Source organism: Mus musculus, chromosome 2 (genome assembly GCF_000001635.26).
Source record: "Mus musculus strain C57BL/6J chromosome 2, GRCm38.p6 C57BL/6J".
Lineage (NCBI taxonomy): Eukaryota > Metazoa > Chordata > Mammalia > Rodentia > Muridae > Mus > Mus musculus.
Window position 1 is genome coordinate 158,405,917 of NC_000068.7, and position 22,575 is coordinate 158,428,491.

A 22,575-nucleotide genomic window follows, 5' to 3' on the forward strand; every position below is an offset into this window, starting at 1 on the left:
AACAAACAAAAACATTATAAAGAGTAACAAAGTACTGGTGAGACAGAAACGCAGCTCTCATACACTGAAGGAGAAAATGTAAATCAGTACGGACATTATGGAAAGCTTCTTTCAAAAAGCAGAAAAAATATCTACTCAAACGACCTCAGGGGTGGGAGGCGACACATTTAAAGGAACTGAAATCAGGACGCCAAAGGGACACTTGCACTTCCATGTTATGGTAGCGCTTTTCTTTCTTCTTTTTTTTTTCTTTTTCTTTTTTCTGCTAAAGACTTCAACTTTATTGAATAAAAAAAAATTACAAATGATACAGCAATTAGAGCAAAACCAGTTCTTGGAGGGCTGTAACTGTATAATATACAACAACAACAACAACAACAACAACAAATCTAATTGTACCCTCAGTTTTACCAAGTCTACATGTCAATGCCATCCTCACAGTGCAGACTTTCAGGCCACCATCGACCGCAGAGAACAGAATCATTCCAATGTGATATAGGTCTCCTTTCCTACATCCTAGAGCATGAAACGCTTCCAAAGTTAACGCTCCCGTTTCCAGTGTTGAAACAGCGAAATACTTCAAGCAAAGTTCTAATTCTTTCCCGTAGAGTCGAAGCCTCCTGGGCCTCTCTCATCCAGTGTTTGCACTTCCTCTAAGTCTGGATCAAAACTCTGCTCACAGATGAGCTGCGCAGTCTGATCACCTTTTTTCACCTCAAACTTCTGTTTTCCAAAATTAAACAGCACGACACCAACGTTTCCTCTATAATCTTCGTCTACAACACCAGCGCCTACATCTATGAAGTGCTTTTTCAGTGCTTTACCTGAATGCCTGTCTTCACAATGGCTTTCTCCATGGGTGATAATGTATAACCATAGGCACTGTACAGGTAGTAGCCTGCAGTTTTACATCCCTGCATGAATACGGCAGCTTGAAAATTAACCTGAAAGTAGAGTAAGGCATGGGAGGGTCAAATGGAGAGAGGGCAACTAATGGTGCTGAGATGCATAGGATAGATGGAGGAGAAACTTCTTATGTTCTTCCTTGCACAGTGGGAAACCATGGATGACAATAATTAATGAAATATTTCAACATACCCATCGAAGAGCAACTGAGCCCTCTCAACACAAACAATGACACAATAGATACGCTAATTACCCTGTGTGATGGTCAGTTTTGATTGTCCACTTGTCACAGTCTAGAGTCACCTGAGAAGAGTCTCAAGGACAGATTGTCTAGATCAGGTTGGCCTGTGGGGATTGTACTGACTAATTGATGCAGGAGGACTCAGCCCACCGTAGGTGGCACCATTCTCTAGGGTTGGGTCTTGGACTAAGAGTGAACTTGAGGACAGCGTAAACATGCATGCCATTTCTATCTGCTCTTGATTGTCGATGTGACTGGCTGCATTGAGTCCCTGCTGCCTCAACTTCCACACAAATCATGGACTGTAACTTGGAATTATGAGGTAAAGAAACCCTTTCTCCTCTAATCTGCTGATCAGTATTTTACCACAGCAACAAGACACTAAATTAAAGCGCTCTGTCTAGTGTTCATTGCTTACACATTTCTGTCTACTATACATTGTTTGCATAGGTTGAAACGCCACACTGGACTTTATAAATATGTATACCACGTCCAATTACTAGGTGTCAATAAAAAAGAGTATTAAAGCATGATTAAATTTCATGTTATAACGTGGAAAAGAATTCCAGTTCACATTTGTATGTACTATGGCAGCTGAGGTACAGATATATGTGAAAACTTCTGGGGCTGGAGAGATGGCTCAGGGGTTAAGAGCACTAACTGCTCTTCCAGAGGTCTGGAGTTCAATTCCCAGCAACCACATGGTGGCTCACAACCATCTGTAATGGGGTCTGATGGCCTCTTCTGGTATGTCTGAAGAGTGCAATGGTGTACTCATAGATATAAAATAAATAAATAAATAAATTTCTAAAAAAATGTAAAAAAAAAAACCAAACCAAACCCAAACCAAAAACTTCCTAGCTGGGTAGTTAGGAGTTTTAAAACTTCTATTTGTTCTACTTCTATTCTCTTTTACAACAGTTCATTTTTGTGTATGAAATAAAAATGATAAGAGAGCCTCGAGTTGGAACTGAGCACAACTTCTTTCCCTCATTTAAAGGAATGGAAACCTCTCTCCCCTGTAGCTTCCCTACAAAAAAACTAAAGAACTAAGTCTGCCATGAATTAAACTCTCAAGGTGGAGGGACTAGAGGTATTTTCATTTTTCCAAGTCCTTTTTTTTTTTTTTTATTTTGAGACATGGCCTTATGTAGCCCAAGCTGGCCCAAAGCACTCTGTGTAACAAGTTCAAGGATGAATATGCTACTACATATGGTTTGTGTAGTACTGGGAATCAAACCCAGGACCTCAAACACACCAGGCAAATACTCCACCAACTAAGCTATGTCTGCAGTTCCATGTGCTTTAAAAAGATTCCCAGTCCTCCGTGTCTGTCACTTTTCCAATTCCCATCACCCACTCCTCTTCAACCCTATCAGTCTGATCTTCCATAGATGTTCAATATTCGGTGTTAGGAATGTGGTCGCAAGTAACAGAAAACTCAATGGATTGTGGTATAAATAAGGCCCACCACCCTCTTTAAAGCAGGAAAGGAGTACAGAGTCCATGCAGTTTCCTTGGTGTGTCCTAAAGAGGCAGGTTTCTTTGCCTTGTTTTACATTTATAGTAGAGTCTTCTGCAAGATCTCAGAATGACTGCCACATCTCCTGGCATTGTATTATACCATGGTTCCAATCATGAAGTTGGGGAAAGTTGAAGGACACAAAATTTCTCAGGACTTCCTTTATATCCTAAGTCTCCCTTGGAACTTTGGTTTATGCTTTATGGACTAGAACTTTGTTTCACTGGTATGCTGTCAAGCAGGGGAGGGGGCTTTGCTTTTTGGCCTCTGTAGTGTAGAAGTGGGAAGGAGAGAGGGGCTTGGAATAGTGACCATGTGATAAAGCACTTATCAAAAACTGTCTAATTGAACTTTACTGCTTCATCCACACACTGTCCTGGCACATTGTTACCCACCCCTTCCCCTCTTCCTGTAGGTGAGGTTGTGGTCTTAAAGAATCCTTGTTTTATCTCTTCTACGAGGGCACTAGTTTCTTCTTCACTCCTACTTGGTTCATGGTCTCTTCTGAGGATGACAGTCACCGTTTTCTCTGCTTTCCATACAAATGTGTTTTTTGCACAGCCTAACACCCTGATCCCTCCACCTCTGAGTTCCAAGGTCAGTCACAAGGCCAGGCTCTCTATGAAGCTGTCTCCATCCCTCTTTCCTCTCAGCCTGACACGTGGGGAGTACGTCTAAAATGTTGTTACTTTCCTCGTGGAAGTTGAAACGAAATTCTTGACAGTGGTACTGTTTGCAAAACGTCCGGTGCATGGCAGGTGCTCGAACTTGTATCTCTTGTTAGTAATAGCTTATCTCCCCGATCAGATACAACTCGTTGGTGACAGGTTCTGAATCATCCTTTTAAAGCACGTCAGGCCTGGCGAGGACATTGCCCATAATAATGCTGCGCCCATGTAATAAGGGGCTGGGCAAAGGAAGAGCTACAATGCTGAGATGTGAGACATTCCTTTAGCCTGAATGGTAGCCAACTTTTCATAGAGAAGCCCCTTACTCTTCTGCACTAAGAACATGTAGAAGCCAGATTGCTTCTGGAGCTGGCACCGCGATGACGTAAGTGTCCGTCACTTTACTCCTCCCACTCCACCGAAGCCCGAAAGGGGGCGGTGTGGGCAATCGCGCTTCGCGCGGCCCTCTGGGACGGCTGCGCACGCGCAGCTTCCGGCTCCAGGCTCGGAGACTTATTTGACGCTGCCCACTCGGTCCCTTCAGAAGTCGCGGGTCAGCAGCGCCGCGCAGGCGCAGTAGTCCCTTCGGCTGGGGAATTATTTGACGCCACCGCCCCTGGCAGTCGGAAGTTGCTTGAACGGAGCCCAGCCGGCCGGCCAAGCGACCGGTGTTCGTCGTCCCCTGGGCGCCCTGGGAGAGTCACTGACGGGTGGACGGACTGACTGCCGGTGGAGGGCCGGCCGGGGCAGTGGCAGCGCGGGCCGGATGGCGCGGGTCGCGTGAGGCGGCAGGCCGAGTGCGGCCCGCGGTGCGCCCGCCCAGCGATGCGGGCCCCGCCCGTCGCCTCAGGTACGCGGCGGCCGGCGCGGTGCGGCCGGACCCTCCCCTCTCGCCGTGCTTTTTTTTTTTTTTTTCCCTCTCCTCAGCAGCTACTGAGGCAGGGGCTCTTTGAACCTCCGCTGCTCCCGGGGCCGAGCGTCGGCGGGCGCATTCCTGGGTTCTGAAGTGGCCGCACCGGGCGCGGGAGCACAGTCCTGGCCCGCGGATTCTGCCGGGTGTGAGCGAACCCGGGAGGGTCGGACTGGCGGAGCGCCCCCCTGGCAGCCTGGGGACAGGGGCGGGTCTGGAGTGGCAGCGGCAACTCCGGGGAGGATGCGGTCCACCGAGGGGCAGGTGGAGTTGCTGCCGTCCGGTGAGGATGCTACTGCCCAGGGCACGGTGACGCTTGCGAGGAGAGTAAACAGCCACCCTCCGCAAATGCTTGCTTTCCGCCAGGCCCAGGCCAGATAGGGAATTTGAGCACCCTGCACGGCAGGACTGTTACCCCATTCTACGGACCAGGCAACCGAGGCCCAGAGCGATCGGGCGCCTTTGGTGCCCAAGGTCATAGAGCTGGGTAATTTGAACTCAAGCAGCCTTGACAGTCCGATCCAGGTTCTTAACCAATTAGGTCATTGGATGTCCAACTTTGATGCACGGTAAAAATCACTTGGGGAGTTTTGAAAAGATTCCTGGTGCCATAGCACCTCAAACTAATTAAACCACCATGTCTAGAGGGTAGGGGGAGACAAATACTAGTATCTTTCTAGTATTTGTCTTTCCGGAGATCCCCTAGTGGTTCTGGGCTATAGTGAGGTTTGACAAGTGTGAAAGCATGTAATCTCAGAGGTCTGACAGTGCCTCTCCAGTTTATGTGTGCAGGAGGATGCTTGTTAAGATCGTGGATTCCACTGGCAGAAATTCATATTGTCACTCCCTTCCCCCCAGCGCGCCCTTGTTCTATTGCTGGAACTCTCCATTTCTCTGCCTCAGCCTCCTGAGTGCTAGGATGGTAGCTGTTCACTAAGAGAGAACTTTTCCTTAGATCCACAGACTACCACCCCTTTGGTAGGTAGGCCTCCTTGAGGGTGAGACCCAATTATGGATTCTTAGCAGAGCTTTTAAAAAAAATGTATACATTCCTTGCAAAAACTGTTGGTTTACAATTTCCCATAATATACGGCACTCATGGTTATGGTTTCTCTAGCCTCTGGACTTTTGCATACACTGTTCTTTCTACAAGACAGGCCTCCGTGTTTTCTCAGCACCCTACCCGAACACATACACCTTCTCATATGCATCAATTCTGTCTATTGCCCAGCTCTCAACAGTCCCTTCAAGATCCTCTGCCTCCCCTGAGCCCTGCCCATCTTGGCATTATTGTAGAGTAGCTGACCACATGTTTTTCTGTGTTGTACTCCTAAGCTCTTCTGTAAGGTTTTGATGGCAGGGACCATGCTTTTCTTGGTGTCTGTCTGTCTGTCTGTCTGTCTCTCCCTCTTGGAGTACTTTGACATCGAGGCCGACAAACATTTTTTGAATATAGTGTTTAGTCCCTTTATGTCATAGACCTCATGCCGCAGAGGCATCTGTTTTCTTTTTTTATAAAAGATATTTGCTGTTCTTAACATTAGGGTTTTTTTTTCCTTTTTCCTTAGGAATACTCTAGTTAAGTTTATTCATTTATTCAGCAGATGAATAAAATGTTGAATTCTTATCCATGACAAGGCACGATGTAAGACCATGTTCCAGCAACATTGGTTGGTTTAGCTGCGTGAGGTGGCACACGCCTTTAATCCCTGCACTCAGGAGGAAGAAGCAGGTGTATCTCTTTAAGGCCAGCCTGCTCTGCACAGTGAGTTAGTGACAGGATAGCCAGGGCTCCATACAGAGGCCTGCCTCAAACCTCCACCCAACCAATCAACACACAAAAACAAACAAAACAAGAACATTGGTGAATTTTATTGTTAACTTCCATGTAGACAGTCTATTCTATAGTGAGAGACTTTTTATTGCCATTGGGGTTTTGCATGTGGCCTTTCCTCATTGTCTAAAAGAAGTGTTGTCTAGATGCTATTGCCTTGTATGTATCAACGCACGCAGTTATAGTTCATCCCATCTGATGGGAGACAGTCAGCTCTGTATCAGAGCAACAATACAGACTCGGTGTAGTTTATTACATAATGTCTGAACTGCCATTGCTGCACATGCTTACCAGTTTTAAAGGAAGTCAGTGCAATAATTCTCATTGCTTCTGTTTTTAGTACCGCCCCCTTTTTTGGTAAAATTTATTTTTATGTTTATGGGCATTTTGATTGCATGCATGTATGTGCACTACTTGGATGTCTGGTGCTTGCAGAGGCCAGAGGAAGGTGTCAGGTCCTCTGGAACTGAAGTTACAGAGGGTTGTGTTCAGGTTCCATGCAGTTGCTGGAACTTGAACGTGGGTGCTCGGCCAGAGCAGCCAGTAAGTGCTCTTAACCACTGAGTCAATTCTCTAGTTCTTTGTTCTTGGTTATTCTTAAAGCCGTATGAGATTAAGTAGATTAAATATTATAAGGTCATTATGAAGAAGTTTGTTTACAATGAAGAGTCCCCCTACCCCTATCTTTTTATATTGGTATTGGGGGTTGAGTACAGACCTTCTATGCAAGTGCTGTACCACTGTGTTTTGATTCCCATTTTATTTTATATGTGTGTGTGTATACATTTTTTTAAATTCAATTTTATTATTTTTTCTGAATACTGTTTTACTATGTAGCCCTGGCTAATCTAGAAATGGCTATGTAGACCATGATGTTCTTGAACCCATGGAGGTTTGTTGTCTCTACCTCCTGAGAGATTAAAGGCATGTGCCACCATACCTAGCTATAATTTTTTATTTTGAAACAAGGTCATACCAAGCTATCTGGGTTGACCTTGAACTTAGTCTGTAGCTTAAGCAGGCCTTGAATTTAGGGTCCTTCTGGCTCAGCTTCCTAAGTAGCTGGGATTGCAGGCCTATACCAGCATGCCTAGATGGGATATTTCTCCCCAGTTAAATGTGATGTGTATAGATTGGATAAAAATACATATTTCATAAAGTAATTTTAACAGTATAGTATTGTTAGGGGAAGGTTCTCTTGTCTCTTATATACGGTTTGCTTGGTGTTTAGGCTGAGGCTAATAGAGAAAGTGATGGGATGAAAGGTGTTAAATTTAGCCTCTCAAGAAACTTGGCCTTGTTCTCTTATCAGATACAGACAGAGTTTCCAGTTCTAGTCTTGGCACGTGGAAGAAAGTCAGTTTTTTAAAGCTTGAGGTTAAAGTTTTTAGTTGACTTCCACTGTATGGGTGAAAATGTTCACACGCTCAGTTAGTGACCAAAAGTAGCTGTAATCACAGTAACCTATGACTTTGGCAAGAGTTGTGTCTGAATTGAGGAACCTGCCAGTGTTGTTCTGGACATGGACAAAGATCTTTTAGACAGAATGACTGGTTCTTGTTGTATAAGATAAAGTTTTAAGCTGGCTGTTCTGCTCACACCTCTAATCTCTGATAAAGCAGGCAGATTGGGACAAGGTTGAGGCCACCCTGAGGTGTATAGTGAGAACCTATCTCACCTCCTTTTTCCAAGATGTTTTAGAGGTAGTATCTACATAGTTCAGTTTTAACTTTTTATAGATAGATTGTGCTAAAGCTTCTAGGCTACTCAGGACTGGAAACACCAGCCTTTCCCCTAGACTGTGTCCTCTTCCATGTGGTCCCTGCTGTCCCTCATGTGACATACTCTTTGTTGACAGGCGATTGGAATGGGAAAGCTGAACAGTGTAATTTGTATTTATGCATTTAAGACTAGAACGGTAGTGAGTGTTTGGCATGTGACATGCATTTTGTTATAGCAACTGGAGGTGTTGAGTGTAAGACACAACTTCTGTACTTAAGTTCTGTAGTTAGAATTGCAATAAAAAGCATCGTGCCTTAAGCATCCCTGTGAAATAGAATTTTCTGTCATGTCTGATCAGTCCAGTACACTGTGTGATAATTCTGTATGCCTACTAAACACTTAAATGCAATAAAGGAACTGAGTTCTAAATGAATAGTTATCCATGCCAGTAGTTACAACACTGGAAATATTAATCTGGAACAGTTTTGATAGTTCTGGCTGGGGGCTAGGAGTGTATTTATATTTTCTTTCATAGACTAGCAAAAACCATCTGTTTTTTATCTCTGGGAAGAAATGCAGGCAGAAGTTGTCTCTCTCCTGTAATTCAAGAGCTTGATAGGATCCTTAGCAGTTACAGATCCTTAGCGTAGGTGACACCCCCCACCCCTTTTAAGTGCCAGCTTGATGGATATTTGCCTTGTAGAGTCATTAAGACCACAGTAGAGTTAAGAAATGTGGTCCTTCTGTCATAACATTATATGGATGAGTTTGTGTGCACTTTTCCCTTAAGATCCAGTGACACTCTGTATAGCACACTACTACCCTTTACCCTGCACCTTTATATTTCCTCAAGTATGTTGTTGACTTAGGCTGCTTTATTTGATCTTCTCCCAAGTCTCTCTAGATAGGCACTGAAGGTGCTCACCCTGTTTTAGAAACAGGGAGACTATGAAAGTAAACGTAGAGTGACTTGTCCAAGGTCATGTGTGAGGCACAGAGTCAGAAGCGTTGGCCCTTGAGGCAAGAGGTAGAGTTTCTTGTCCCAATGTTGCTGTTAATGTAATGTGACCCCAAACAAGTGGTAGTCTTATGTGTGTCCTTTCCTAATGGCTAGTAAGTCTTTCTAACTTAAACAGCCTAAGGTAGTTGTTGGAATAAAATGAAGCAACCTGTGAAAATTCTTGGAAATTGGTCAATTCCAGTTACACAAAGGCATGTTATTATCAAGTCAAGATCTCTGGTACTTCTAATCTGCTGCCTAGTAGCTGATCACATCATTGATCATATTAAATGCTATTTTGTGATAATGTCTCATTGATTTCTGTCTTAATCATTATAAAACTTTGTCTTAGTCATTGTGTTCTGTTTATAGCTACAAACCTAAATCCTAGGACAACCTGATAATACAGGTGTTTAATAACATTTGCTTAGTGATATAACCAATATTTAGATTTACTTCAGGAAGTTTGCAAACAATTGTTCTTTATAGTTTGACTTGAAGTTCTTTTGGAATAGTTATTACTGTGTTTGCTGTATAGAATACATGGGGTGACTAGTGTTTGAGTCAGTTGATGTGACTAATATTAGGTTGTAGCCTTTGTGGGTCGCCACTATATTGCTTGTTTTGGGTATTGTCATTTAGACTGAACTTACATATGGGGTGCTTACAAGTTGTAAGTTGTAAGCAGCACAAAGTCATACAATGACAACCTTTAGAGAAGATACTTTGAAAAGGGTCCATGTGGAGTTAAGAAGGAAACTAGTGATCAACAGGGTGCACTTTATCTTGTTCCTGTAGTATTTACTTCTGGCACAACTACCTACAGCTGCACTCTCTAATATCTAATCCTGTATAGAGATGTGTGTGGCAGTTTTAAACCTACACTTAACCCCCTGAAATATCCCTATATTGGTATTTAGGAAGTGGGTTTACCGACTTCTTCCCAGATAGTTATTCTGTCCCTGTATTACACGCACTGGTTTGGACAGATAAGGTGTGTAGAATTCTTCTGGAATGCTGTACAGGAGTGCAGTGGTGTAATTGCAGAAGGGGCAGATGCATTGTGCCTCTAGGGTATATCTTCCTTGGAGGGTAGCTTCTGGTTTAATTTTCTGTATCCCATATCTGCAGTTGGATGTACTTACACTTTTCTTGTTGCAAAGTTATAGTTTATGTGGACACAGTCTATCTTTAGTTTTTTGCTTTTATTTTTTAATTGAGTGAGTGTATGCCATTTTGCATATTTGGTTAGAGGACAACTTGTAGGATTCTGTTCTCTCCTTTTACCACGTGGATCCTGTGGGTTGAATTTAGGTCCTTAGCCTTGCTGAGTCATCTCACAGGCCTTGCCTCCAGTTTTTACTGAATTAATTATAAATCTCTAATCCTGCCTTTCAAACCCCTTCAAAATTGGGCATTGCTTACATTTAAAAAATTATTTAAATTAATGGAAAAAAAGGTATTTGTTTTTTTAAGGCAGGGTCTCACTTCAAGCCTAGAACTCACTATATAGACCAGGCTCACTATATAGACCAGGCTGGCCTGAACTCACAAGGATAAACCTGCCTCTACTTTCCTAGCTCTGAGATTAAAAGCCATACCATCATGTCTGGCCTTTTTCAAATAAAATCCTATTATCATCTACAATATCATCTTCTTCCCTTTCCACTCTGAGCATCTTGTTCCAGATGTGGATATGTTTTAAAACATTAGAAAAATTGTGTGTGTGTGTCTGTATGTCTGTCAGTTAGTCATTGTGAATATCTGTGAGTATATGCCATAGGTGTGCAGGTATCCATGGAGTCTAGAAGAGAGTATCAATATCAGATTCCTAGAGCTTGAGTTACAGGCAGTTGTGACCTGCTTAATATGGGTGCTTGGGTTTGAACTCAGGTCCTTTGGAAGAGTGGTAAGTGTTTTTAACTGCTGAGCCATTTCTCCAGTCCTGTTTATTTTTTGTTTTTCTTCTTGTTTTTTTTTTTTTTTTTTTTTTTTGTTGTTGTTGTTTTTTAATAGAAGGATCTTACTTTGAACTTGGTCTTTCAAGTGTTAGAATCACAGGTGTGTGCCATTATACTCTATTCCCTGTTATTACTGTCTTTTCTTTTATGATTGCCCTTTCTTACTCTCATTGAGTACCTAGTTTTCTTGTAATCAGTGTCCAATTTGTATGTTCGATATCCTTCTTGTTCCCTGAACCTACCTGGTTTTCAGTTCACTGTATCAAAAGTAGTCTTTTCCATGAATTCTATGGTTGCTTATAATTTTTGCATTTAGCACCTTAATGTCCCAATTTACATCATAGTTATTGTATGTTAAACTGTAACCTAATTGAAAACAGGATGTGGATCTCTTAGTCATGTCCTTGGTGTTAACACTGTCCATTGTATGTAATAAATGGTTAATAACTATTGAGTGAGTCAACTTTGTGACTTCTTTTCTTCTCCTCTCCTCTCCTCTCCCCTCCCCTCCCCTCCCCTCCCCTCCCTTTGTCCGTTTGTCTGTCTTTCTCTCTCTCTCTCTCTTTCTCTCTCTCTTTCTTTTGATATAGGATTTCACTGTGTAGTCCTGGCTCTTTTGGAACTCGCTCTGTAGACAAGGCTGTCCCCAAACTCAGGCCTCTGGCTCTGGAGGGCTGGGATTAAAGATGTGCATAATCATGGCTTGACTCAATCTGGTGGTTTCTGTTAGTGACTGAATTGTCACAAGCAGTCAGGTTGCTGACATTTTTATTAAATCTCTGACATGAAGATTAATATAAATTTATTGTATTAAATTGTAGTAATAGTATTATTTTCTTTCATCATTCATAGTACATCTTATCTTTTATTTTTCTAATCTGAAATCATACATGTTTGCCTAGTTGTTATTGTGATATATACTTTGCTCCAGTTAATAGCTAACATTCACTGGTCCCTTACTATTAACTAGGACAAGCCCTAAATATAACTCTTAATTCTTTAATTCTCCCAACACCAGTGAAACAGGATATTCTCCCTTGAGTTTTTCTTTTTTGTTTTTGTTTTTGTCAGACACAGGGGACATGTAACTTTTTAGGGACTGGAGATAAAGCTCAGGTTAAGGGTTAAGAGCACTTGGAGCTTTTGTAGAGGGACAGTATTTGTTTTCTAGCACCACAGAGCTGCTAACAACCATTTGTAATTCCAGTTTCAAAGGACTTGGTTTCCCTTTCCGTCCTCTTTGGTCATTGCATTGCTAGCTGCATAGACATTCATGCAGGTAAAACACCCATGCATGTAAAACAAAAATAAATCTTAAAAAAAAATGATGACCTCATGTTCTAGCCTAAACCTACTCAATCAGAATTTCTAAAGTTGAGGTACAGGAAATTGCTTTTTCCAGCTAAAGTACCATAGATAATTTTTATGTGTATATGGAATTTGATAGCTAGTATAACTTTTTCAAAATAAAAAAAATTGCTTTCTTAAAACTTTTATTTCAGCCAGGCATGGGGGGCGGGGCATACCTTTAGTTCCAGCACTCAGGAGGCAGAGGTAGGCAGATCTCTGTGAGTTCAAGGTCAGCCTGGTCTACAAAGCGAGTCCAGGACAGCCAGGGCTATTACACAGAGAAACCCTGTCTAGAAAAACAAAAAGTAAAAACAAAACCTCCCAAAAACTTTTGTGTCCTGTAATAATAATTTATAACATCAGTTTTAATTTTAACTATTTTCTTTTAACATTTGGAGATGTAATTTTATAATAACTTAGCTTGAAGTATATGTAGAATTTGAAATATATATGATAGTATAAAATTTTGGGCATATTTTAATAAAATAGAATATTTACTAAACTCTCTTTCCTCACTGGTACAGCAAACCTTGACATTCTCAAATATCTAATACGCAATGTATGTAAGGAGTTGAGATTTCTACTGAAGACTGAAATTTCCTAGTGGAGAACCTATACACAACTATTGAATAATTGAATGTGAAACTCTCTAAACAGATCAGTAGGCACTCAGAACAGGGAGGAGATGGTTTTGGAGTAAAAATTTTAGCAAAAGGAAGAACCTGGGCTGGACTTCATCATATAGGTTAAACATTACCAATAGGAGCGGCAGAAACAGTTGTAGAGAGTTGATGGGATTGGTAGGCCTGAGCAGCTATCACTAGTCCTTTGAAGCTGGATCTTGGAGGCAAGGGTGGGACACAATGCTGTAAGCAGTTTCAAGGCCTGGAATTGTGGCTTAGTGGTAGAGAATTTGCCTGACATGTGCAAAGCCCTGGGTTTGATCCCCAGCATAGTATGCAGACAATTAGATTTCTAGCAATTTTATTTATACATTTTTTTGAATTAGAGAAAAACCCATACATTCTATATAAAAGGACAGATGCCTTAGAATAGGCAATAAATACTTTAAAATGAATGATGGGGAGAGATTCTTTGCAATTGTAAAAGGTTCTGTAAAGGTACCGGAATTAAATCATGTTATTGGCATAGAACATGACAAAAATGTTACTTCAATTTAATGAAATAGGATTTTTTAAATTGAAATTCATTCAACGTATTCTGATTATGGTTTCCCCTCCCTCATCCCCCAGATCCTCCTTACCTCCTGACCCATCCAACTCCATGCCTTCATTTTCTCTTTTTAGAAAACAAATAGGCAAATAAAAAGGGAAACAAACCAGAATATAAAAGGCCAAAACAAAATGAGAAAGCATAAGAAACACACAGACACAGACATATACAGACACAAACAAAACCTATAAAACACAAAATCTAAAACTATGACAATACAAGCAAAAGACTAGTAGCATAAAAATGCTTAGTCACAGCAATATAAGACCAAAACAATTTCACACAAACATCATTGGGTTCGTTTTTGTTTTGGACATGAGGCCTACTGTTAAGTGTGATTTATGTACCTGCTGAGACTCCATTGGAGAACACTTGATTTTTCCTTTACAAGCTGTTGACATTTGGAGAGAGACACCCACATCTGGTCAGTGTGCAGAGAGTGAGAATCTTTGGGACACTCAGTCCTAAATGGGATGTCTTCATCAAACCCTCTCCTCAGGGCTCATGAAGCTATGCAGAAGAAGAGATGGAAAGGTTGTAAGAGACAGAGGGATGGAAGACACTAAGGATGTATTTTGAATAGATGATACCAAACCCAACTGCACATCTGAAAGACAGCCTTTCTTACATCATTTGTAGAAGTAAATTCCAGATGAGCACAAAAAAGTGTGAAGAATATTGAAAGAAAACCTAAGAGACTGTATGTACACATAAAGTCACCCTTTAGCATCACTTTCTGTCTTAGGACTGTTGTTGAAAGGGAAATGTCGGAAATGTCCTTATGTTGTGGTAGACTTCTGGAGCTGTTTTTTTTGTTTTATTTGTTTTTTTTTTTTTCCATTTCTCCCTCTCCTCTTCTTCTCCTCCTCTTCCTCCTCCTCTTCCTCCTCCTTCTTCCTTCTCTCTCTCTCTCTCTCTCCCTCTCTCTCTCTCCCTCTCTCTCTCTCTCTCTCTCTCTCTATCTCTCGTGTTTTCTTTCAAGTACTGGTGTTTGTATCTAAGGCCTTGAGGCATGCTAGGCAGGTATTCTATCGCTGATGTATATTCTCAGACTATATGTATTTTAAAAATGTTGTTTTGAAACAAGTCTTGCTAAATTGCATAGACTGGCTTTGAATCTACTCAGAAGCAGTAGTGGTAGTGTAGGTGCTCATCCAACTACCTCTCGGGCTAGCTTGTCACCTCACCTCCCAAGGAAGCTTTTAGATAGCTCAGAACATTTAGATACATTTTAAAATTACTCTTATTTTAAATTATGCACTTGTGTGGGGAGTATATACCTAGGAGTGCTGGTGTTTTTGGAGGCCACCAGAGGACATTAGATTCCCTGAAATGGAGTTACAGGAAGTAAACCACTGGCTGAAAGTGCTGAGAATTGAACTCTGGTCCTCTGGAATAGTAGCAAGCATCTGAGTCCCTCTAGTTACTTTTTTTTATTTTTTATTTTTTTGTGAAACAACATGTTATTTAATTATGCTGCTGTTTATAAATCTTTTTCTTATATTAGCAATAAACATAATTTGACATGCATAACTGTTTTGTCTTTTCAGGTGCCATTTGGATAGTACTTTAGTGGCACAATGTACTCTGAGTGGCGGTCACTGCATTTGGTGATTCAGAGTGATCAAGGCCATACCAGTGTGCTACACAGCTATCCAGAGAGTGTTGGGCGAGAGGTGGCGAATGCAGTGGTCCGTCCTCTTGGGCAGGCATTAGGTACTTCTTCAGTGGCTGGTAGTGAGAGTTTATTAAAAACTGACAAAGAAGTAAGTGCTTCTTCATTTTATTCTATTGTGTGAAAGTATGCATTGATTACTAAAAAACTTATTTAGTGTTGACTTTTAAAAAAGTAATAAAAATAGTTTTATTACTTTTAATTTTGTATCTGTATGTAGTCTGAGTGTGAGTGTGTATTCACGAATGCAGATGCTTATGAAAGCCAGGGTTGCTGGATTCCTCTGCAACTGGAGTTAGCAGCAGTTGTGATCCGCCTGGCATGGTGGATGGGAAACAAACTTGGGTCCTCTGCAGGAACACTGTGCATTGTTACAGTGTGGACTTTTTAATGGATTGCTGCCCAATGTAGTGAAAGTTCTCTGTTTTTACCTCATTTGGATTCTTTGCTGGGACTCGGGCCTATGGGAAATAAAAAGAAAGGGTTGTGCCTTTTTTTTGCTGCTGAGGCTTCGCACTGGCCCCCTTCATGTGAGCCGAGTGGTTAAGACAGAGAATCAAGTGTCAGACCCTTAAGTGCTAGGCTCAGTTTTCAGATCTCCATTTCTGTTTCTGTTTGGAAGTTCCTGTCTTACTTAGGAATAGTATTGTTGTGATGAAACACTGTGACCAAAAGCAACCTGAGGAGGAAAGAGACTGTCTAGCTTGCAGAGTCCATTGAGGAAAACCAAGGCAGGAACTCAAACAGTGCAGGAAACTGGAGGCAGGAGCTGATGCAGAGGCCATAGAGGAGTGCTGCTTACTGGCTTTCTTATAGATCCCAGGACCACCAGCCTAGGGTGGCACCACCTACAGTGAGTTGGGCCCTCCCCCATCAGTAATTAAGAAACATTTTTCAATGAGGTTACCTTCTTGAAGATGACTATACCTTGTTTCAAGCTGACAAAAGTAGCTAGCATCGTCCCCTTCCTTGCTTTATATGTAGACACTCACCGAAAGCCTCACTTATGTCGGATTTTCCATGCTACATGTATGTGCTGAGCTTGAGCTCTCCTGTGTCCCTCACTCTGACGATTATCAAGCCTAGTTTCCAGGTTTAAGGGTGATGCAGAACAACGATGCCCTTCTGGTTGTAAGCCAAGGTAGTTGGAATTGAGTTTGGAATTGCTGTTCCTAAACTTGCTTTTCAAAGGCTTCCTGGAATAACTTGTTTTGGAACTGGTTTTCTGTTCATGGGATCAGGGCAGTAAGCTGACATAAAACCTCAGTTGGAAGTTGTAAAGGAACCCTGAGAATGGCATGATTCTATGTAGGGTTAGAACTCTGTCCCCTTTGTTTAGCAAAGTTCTTGCAGGCTTTTTAGGCCTATTCTCAAACCCTGTCCTTCTCTTTTGGTAGCAGGGTTTCACTGTATCCCTGGCTGGCCTTGAATTCACTTTGTAGACCAGATTGGGCTAGAGTTTAGATCCACTTGCTTCTGCCTCCCAAGTGCTTGGATTATAGGCTGTTGCCTTTGCCCTGGACATCTCTACCTTCTTGGGCGTTGGGGGCGAGTTGGTGCAGTGTCAATGACACGGGCTCCAGGAACAGGGAGAAATGCTGCAGCTCATCTGAGCACTGCTGCAAGCTCCTTCAATACCCTCCACTCACGCCCCCATTGGTTCCAAGAAAGCATCTGTTCTAAACAGAAGTTCCTGATTGGATGGCATTATTTGCATCAGCAATCCCTTGCTCTCTCAGGCAGTCCTCAGTTAAGTCCTCCTGCAGGAATGCTGGTGTCACAGGCAGTCCTCAGTTAGGTCCTCCTGCAGGAGATGCTTCTGCAGCTGCACGGCCCCCAGTATTTACATAGAGGCAGCCTTTCTGTTCTTGCTACAATAGGAGTACCTTACTTTATTATAATTATAATTATTATTATAGTTATTAAAGATAAGGTCTTATACTTTAGATCAGATTGACCTAGAACTCACTCTGTAACCAGAGTAGTCTCAAATTTGCAGTCATTCTCCTGTCTCAGTCCTTCAAGTATTGGGATTACAGGAATAAGCAACCATGCCTAGCTCTTCTTACTTTTGATCATTCATGAAGTTTCAGACTTCCCAGGTGCTAAAGCAGAGAGATCTCAAGTTCACGGCAGTTTGTTTATCCTCCCTTGCCCAAGGATTGCTAAAGGTTGAAGTCCTTCAGTCTTTGTAGTTTTCTCATTAAAGGGCCTGCAAAAGCCCTGATCCCCTCTCTGGCTTTAGTTGTGATCCTTGCTGCCTTTTCCTGAGATGAGATGGCATGTAGATAGATAGAAAGTGACCTAGTATAGCCCTTAGTTACTGTCTTTACTGCCCTCAGAAGATTATGGAAAGATACTTGGTTTCAAGTTTTATTTATTATTGTTTATGTTGGAGGTTGGGGACAGGGAGACATGTGTGCCATTTTGCACATTTAGAGATTAGAGGACAAGTTTTGAAAATCAGGTCTTTTCTTCTACTTCTGGTCCTTAGAATCCACCTCAGGCTATCAGATATGTGCAGCAAACAGTTTTACCCTGAGTCATCAAGGGTTTTCCCTTTAGGACAGTTGAACTACTATGACATTATCCCAAACATCACTTGTCTTTTTTCTTTCAACTAATAATTAGGGATCTAGGGCTCCTTTTAAGATTTCTTTTTTGGCCTGGGGAGATGGCTGTATAGCTCAGGCTGCCTTGAACTTGAGGTCTTAGTTGGTAAAGTGCTTGCTGTGCAATCTAGCTTTAATTCACCCTGGTCTACATAGAAAGTTCTAGGACAGCTAGGACTACATAGTGGAACCCATGCAAAACCAGAAACAAAACCAAAAAACAAACAAACAAAAATCGCCAAAAACCACCAAAAAATCCAAAACAGTTTAGTGGCATGTACTTTATTATCATTCCAGCATTAGGGATAGAGAAACAGGAGGATCTCAGGGGCTTATAGCCAGTGTAGCCTAAATGCAAGCCCCAGGTCAGTGACACATCTGTCTCAACAAGCAAGGTGTACAGTACCTGAGCAGTGACACCTGAGGTAGACTCTGGCATCTACACACGGGCACAGGCACATGCATGTAACCCATGAGCATATGAACACATTCACACTCTGTTTTCTTGTGTGGTTTAACATTCAACACCCCCTGCTCTGAATATGTCACAGTTTCACTGTGGTTACAGTTTTATTGAGCATTTGTTGCTGCTAACCATAAATGTCCTACCTTTAACCTTTGTGATTGTTTTTGAGCATTGGCAGGCTTAGGCAAGAGAATCCAGAGTGTCAGGATAGCCAGGGCTATCTAACAAGACCCTTTCCCATTTCCACCTATCCTCTACCCCCAAAATTCAATATAGGTATTTATTTTGTCAGATTCAAGTTTTTAAAGTATTTTTGAATCATAAATTATATTTAACAAACTGACAATCCTTTTTGTCCATGTTGTTTACAGATAATTGCCCATTGTTTTCATTGTTGTTGTTGTTATTATTATTAATTATTATTTTGAGATAGGATCTTTCTGTTTAGTTCAGGCTGTCTTGGGCTCACTGTGTAGCTTAGGCTTCCTTGAACTTGAGCTCTCCCTGCCTTAGCACCTGGGAGTGCTGGCAACATCAACCATGTTTGGCCTAAATAAAAGTTTTGGCAAGGTAGGTGTGGTATAGTTCAGCAGTAGAGTGCTTTCCTGTTGTGCTTAGTGCTCTGGGTTTAATCCCTAGCATCACCAAACAGCAGCAGCAACAACAACATGAACTTGATATGGCCTTTGATAAGCCAGTGGCACCCTTTCCCCAAATACTTTCAGAACCTTCATTCTGTTATTGTTCTGTGTGGTATTTGGGCCACTTATAAATCTGGCCATTCTACATCCTGCAGGCAGTTATGTCTTCATCCTTGTCCAAAAGGATTTCTTGCCACATTTCCTGTTAGAGATAAAATACCCTGATGTCAGGAATACCTGTTAATGGCTTAGTGACTTGGGAAACCAGGTTCATGTTTTTCATTGGTTTCATGAACCTATGGTGGGCTGAATTGTTTAAATATGCTGTTTTATTCTTTGATGTATGAAATGAGGACAGTTTACCTGTTGCCTAGGGTTGCAGTGATGGTGACTTTTATGAAGGTCCTTTTTAAACTGCAGTGACTGTACAGTTGTCAGCTCTTCTCATAATGAGCCGGTTAGTAAAGCTTGACTGGCTTGACTTGGTCTATTTGAGCAGCCTGGTCCTCAGTGCTCACATATCTTCTTTTATTAAATGTTTACTGATCATCTGCTTAGTATTTGTCCAGAATTTTATCTGGAATTCACTTAAACATTCTAGGCTTTGATGTCTGTAGACTTTAGTTTTACTTTTCTTTTCCAAGTTGGGAGATTTTTTTTTTCTTCTTTTTAGTATCTTATTTCTTATAGCACTTAGTATGTGTTTGAGATGGTCAGATGGTATGACTAGATGCCTAGTTAAGACCATACCCATGCGGTCCTTCTTCATCTCTGTAAGTTCTCACCTGTTCATTCTAGTGTTGTGGGTTGTTTTGTTTTGTTTTGTTTTGTTTTATGACAGAGAAAACAAGTTGTATAATAAGTTGAATGATTCATCTTCCTTTCTGTCATTTGTTCCTGTTGCATAATCTGAGGATGGAATGTAATTGAAATGATTTCTTAAGTGATACATATTTACATATGCAAATTGGGTAGAATATAAATACTAATTTTTCTTATTTTAAAGATATATTCATTTTATATTCTTTATGTATATGGGTATTTTGTCTGTTTGTACATTTATACACTAGAAGAGAACGTTAGATCCCATGGGACCATAGTTATAGATGGTTGTGAGCCACCATGTGGGTGCTGGGAATTGAATTCAGGACTTCTTAACCACTGAGCCATTCCTCCAGCCCCTGCATTTTCTATTTTTATATTTCTAATGTCTACAGAAAATTGAAAGGATCATTTTATATAGTGAATGGTAATGATATCAAAAGGGTAAAACATACATGGGCTTAATATTTAAAAATAACAAATTTAATTTCTCCTGAAATTTGCTTGACAAATCCAACATTAATATGTCTACAACATGGAAAGTATATGTCTAGATTCATTTTGATGTATATGTTGAGATGACTGTATCTTCAATTCTGGGCACTAGAAGATGTTGAATTTTAAATTAATCTAGTGAGATACAGATAAAGATCTATAATCTTTGTGAATGTTTTCTTTTGCCTAGGTAAAATGGACCATGGAAGTAATTTGCTATGGACTGACCCTTCCATTAGATGGAGAGACTGTAAAATATTGTGTTGATGTATATACAGATTGGATTATGGCTTTGGTGTTGCCAAAAGATTCTATTCCATTACCCATTATTAAAGAACCTAATCTATATGTTCAAAGTATATTAAAACATTTACAAAATCTTTTTGTACCAAGGTAAGTTGGACCTAACTATCTGGTCATTATCAAGATCATAAACAAGTCACATGTATAATGTTACTTTATTAAATATAAAAGCTGTTATTGTTAGTCCTTTGAATTACTCATTCACTTATGGATTCTATAAATACGAATAATACATATAGGCTTACAGGGTCATGTAACGTTTTCAAAGAGGTTTTTCTTTGTTTGTTGTTTTGAGGTGGCTTCTCACAGCATAGCCAGACTGGCCATGAACTTGCTGTGTAATGTTGATCTAAACTCACGATCCTCCTGCCTTAGCCTTTTGAGTTCTGAGATTACTGGTGTGTTCTACCACTCTTGGATTTTGCACAAGTTTTTAAATAGATGTATCTTTATTTTAAATGCTTTTGGCCTTGTTTCTGAGATGTTGGATATTAAAATTTGGTGATGGTGACATATTTTTTTTCCCTCTTTAAACATGTTTTTGGGGGGTGGGGCTGGCAAGATGGCTCAGTGGGTAAAGGTGCTAACCCCTAAGCCCAGTGACCAGAGTTTGATCTTTGGGACCCATATGCTGGAAGCAGGCGGAAACACCCACAAGGACATATGCACGTGCACCAATTCAGTGTTTTAAAAATCACTCAACTTGTGCATATTTTTGTATATCATAATTCTTGTCTCTGCTTACACCAAAGGCAACTGTTCTTACCTTAAAATAATCTTGTGGTGTATGAAGGAGTAGAATTAAGCAAACAGGCCAGGCATGGAGGCTATACTTATAATCCCAGTACTTTAGAGGGGGAGTCAATATGGGGAGTTGAAGACAGTCTTGTCTACAGGAGGAGTTGAAGCTTAACCTGAGCTATATCATGAGACCCTGTCTTAGAGCCAAAAAAGACCTGTGAGATGGCTCAGTGGGTAAAGGTGCATGCCACTAAGCCTGGTGTATTGCTGAGAAAAGTAATGGCATTTGAATAAGTTGTGCTTTTGTTTTTACTTTTCTTTCTTGAAAAGTGTGGCTGTATTTAAGTGTTTTGCTATTTGATAATTAGCTTGTTCCTCAAAAGTGGTGTGTGTGTGTGTGTGTGTGTGTGTGTGTGTGTGTGTGTGTATGTGTATGTATGTACAGATCAGTGAATTCTGAAAGACATTGATTCAAGTATTAGGGCTCCTCCCCCCTGTGATGATATAGAAAGATTCGGTGAATGTTTTCAATGTTGAATATTGGGACTTCTGATTTAATCTTCTATTACTGCAAGTTTCTGTTTAAAATTTTTAGCTAGTTCATCAAATTGTCATCAGAGCTTACTTAATTAGTTGTTTTTATATAAACTGATTCTCAAAGTGGAGGAAACTGCCTTTACCTTTTGCTAGAGATTAAGTTAATATGATTTCCTCTTTTGCCCATTAAATTAATTTGAATGAAGAATGTTATCTGTTGAAATTGATTGGAGTCTTAATTGCTTAGATACATTACATTATAAGAAATGCAGTACCTATTTTTCCTAGTCCTTGTGTATATGTCTTCTAAGCAGAGGTCTACTTTTTTTTCTTTTTTCTTTTCTTTTTTTCTTTTTGTAAAAAGCTAGCTATAATGTTTCTCCTCAGATCTGTGGTAGAGTAGGAAGACAGGTATTAAATTACGACTACTAAATTAAGAAATAAGAACTTACGAAGGCAACTGGGGAGATAACTCAGCAGTTAAGAGCAGTGGCTGGAAAAAAAAAAAAAAGCAGAGGCTGATTTTCCCAGAGGACCTGGGTTTGATTTCCAGGACTCCACATGGCAGCTCACAAGCATCTCTATAACTCAAGTCCACAGTGTATGATGTGGGCAGGGTACATACTTGGTACAAGTAGTGTGTTAACAAAGGCAGGTGTTAGTCAAGTTCTGACTGGTTCACTAGCCCCTGTTAGAAAGTTTTTCTGAAAATTACAGTCACTTTTGAGATTGAGGAAAATCTCTTTTGCTCAGACCTATTCACTTTTTATATAAAGACTCTCCCATTTCTTCTAGTTTTAGAAACTTGAATCTTGTTCCTGAATTTAGGCTTTTTGAGAGGTTAAGGAAACAGAGGAGGATTTGTTTCCTTTCCTTTTACTGGGCAGGCTTTACACCTGGAAAGAGTAGCTACTGTGGGGAGCATGCCCTGTAATA

General features: G+C 40.8%; 1 protein-coding gene across 13 annotated transcripts in view; it reads left to right on the top strand.

The window, feature by feature from the left end:
* The first annotated feature begins 3,913 nt into the window (after nucleotides 1-3,913).
* Ralgapb (Ral GTPase activating protein, beta subunit (non-catalytic)) overlaps nucleotides 3,914-22,575 on the top strand; it is an 89,424-nt gene continuing 70,762 nt past the window's right edge. For 4 of the 13 annotated variants that reach the window (XM_017317885.2, XM_006499363.4, XM_006499362.4 and 1 more), the window contains exons 1-3: nucleotides 3,917-4,187; nucleotides 14,898-15,113; nucleotides 20,249-20,451. Coding sequence is in view for 11 of the 13 variants with exons in the window: in XM_006499363.4 (XP_006499426.1) it covers nucleotides 14,928-15,113; nucleotides 20,249-20,451 (389 nt within the window). In the remaining 2 variants the exon portion in view is untranslated. Of the gene's footprint in view, nucleotides 4,531-14,897; nucleotides 15,114-20,248; nucleotides 20,452-22,575 lie in introns of all 13 variants that reach the window. The other 9 variants (XM_006499359.4, XM_006499361.4, XM_006499357.4 and 6 more) reach the window with 5 other exon arrangements.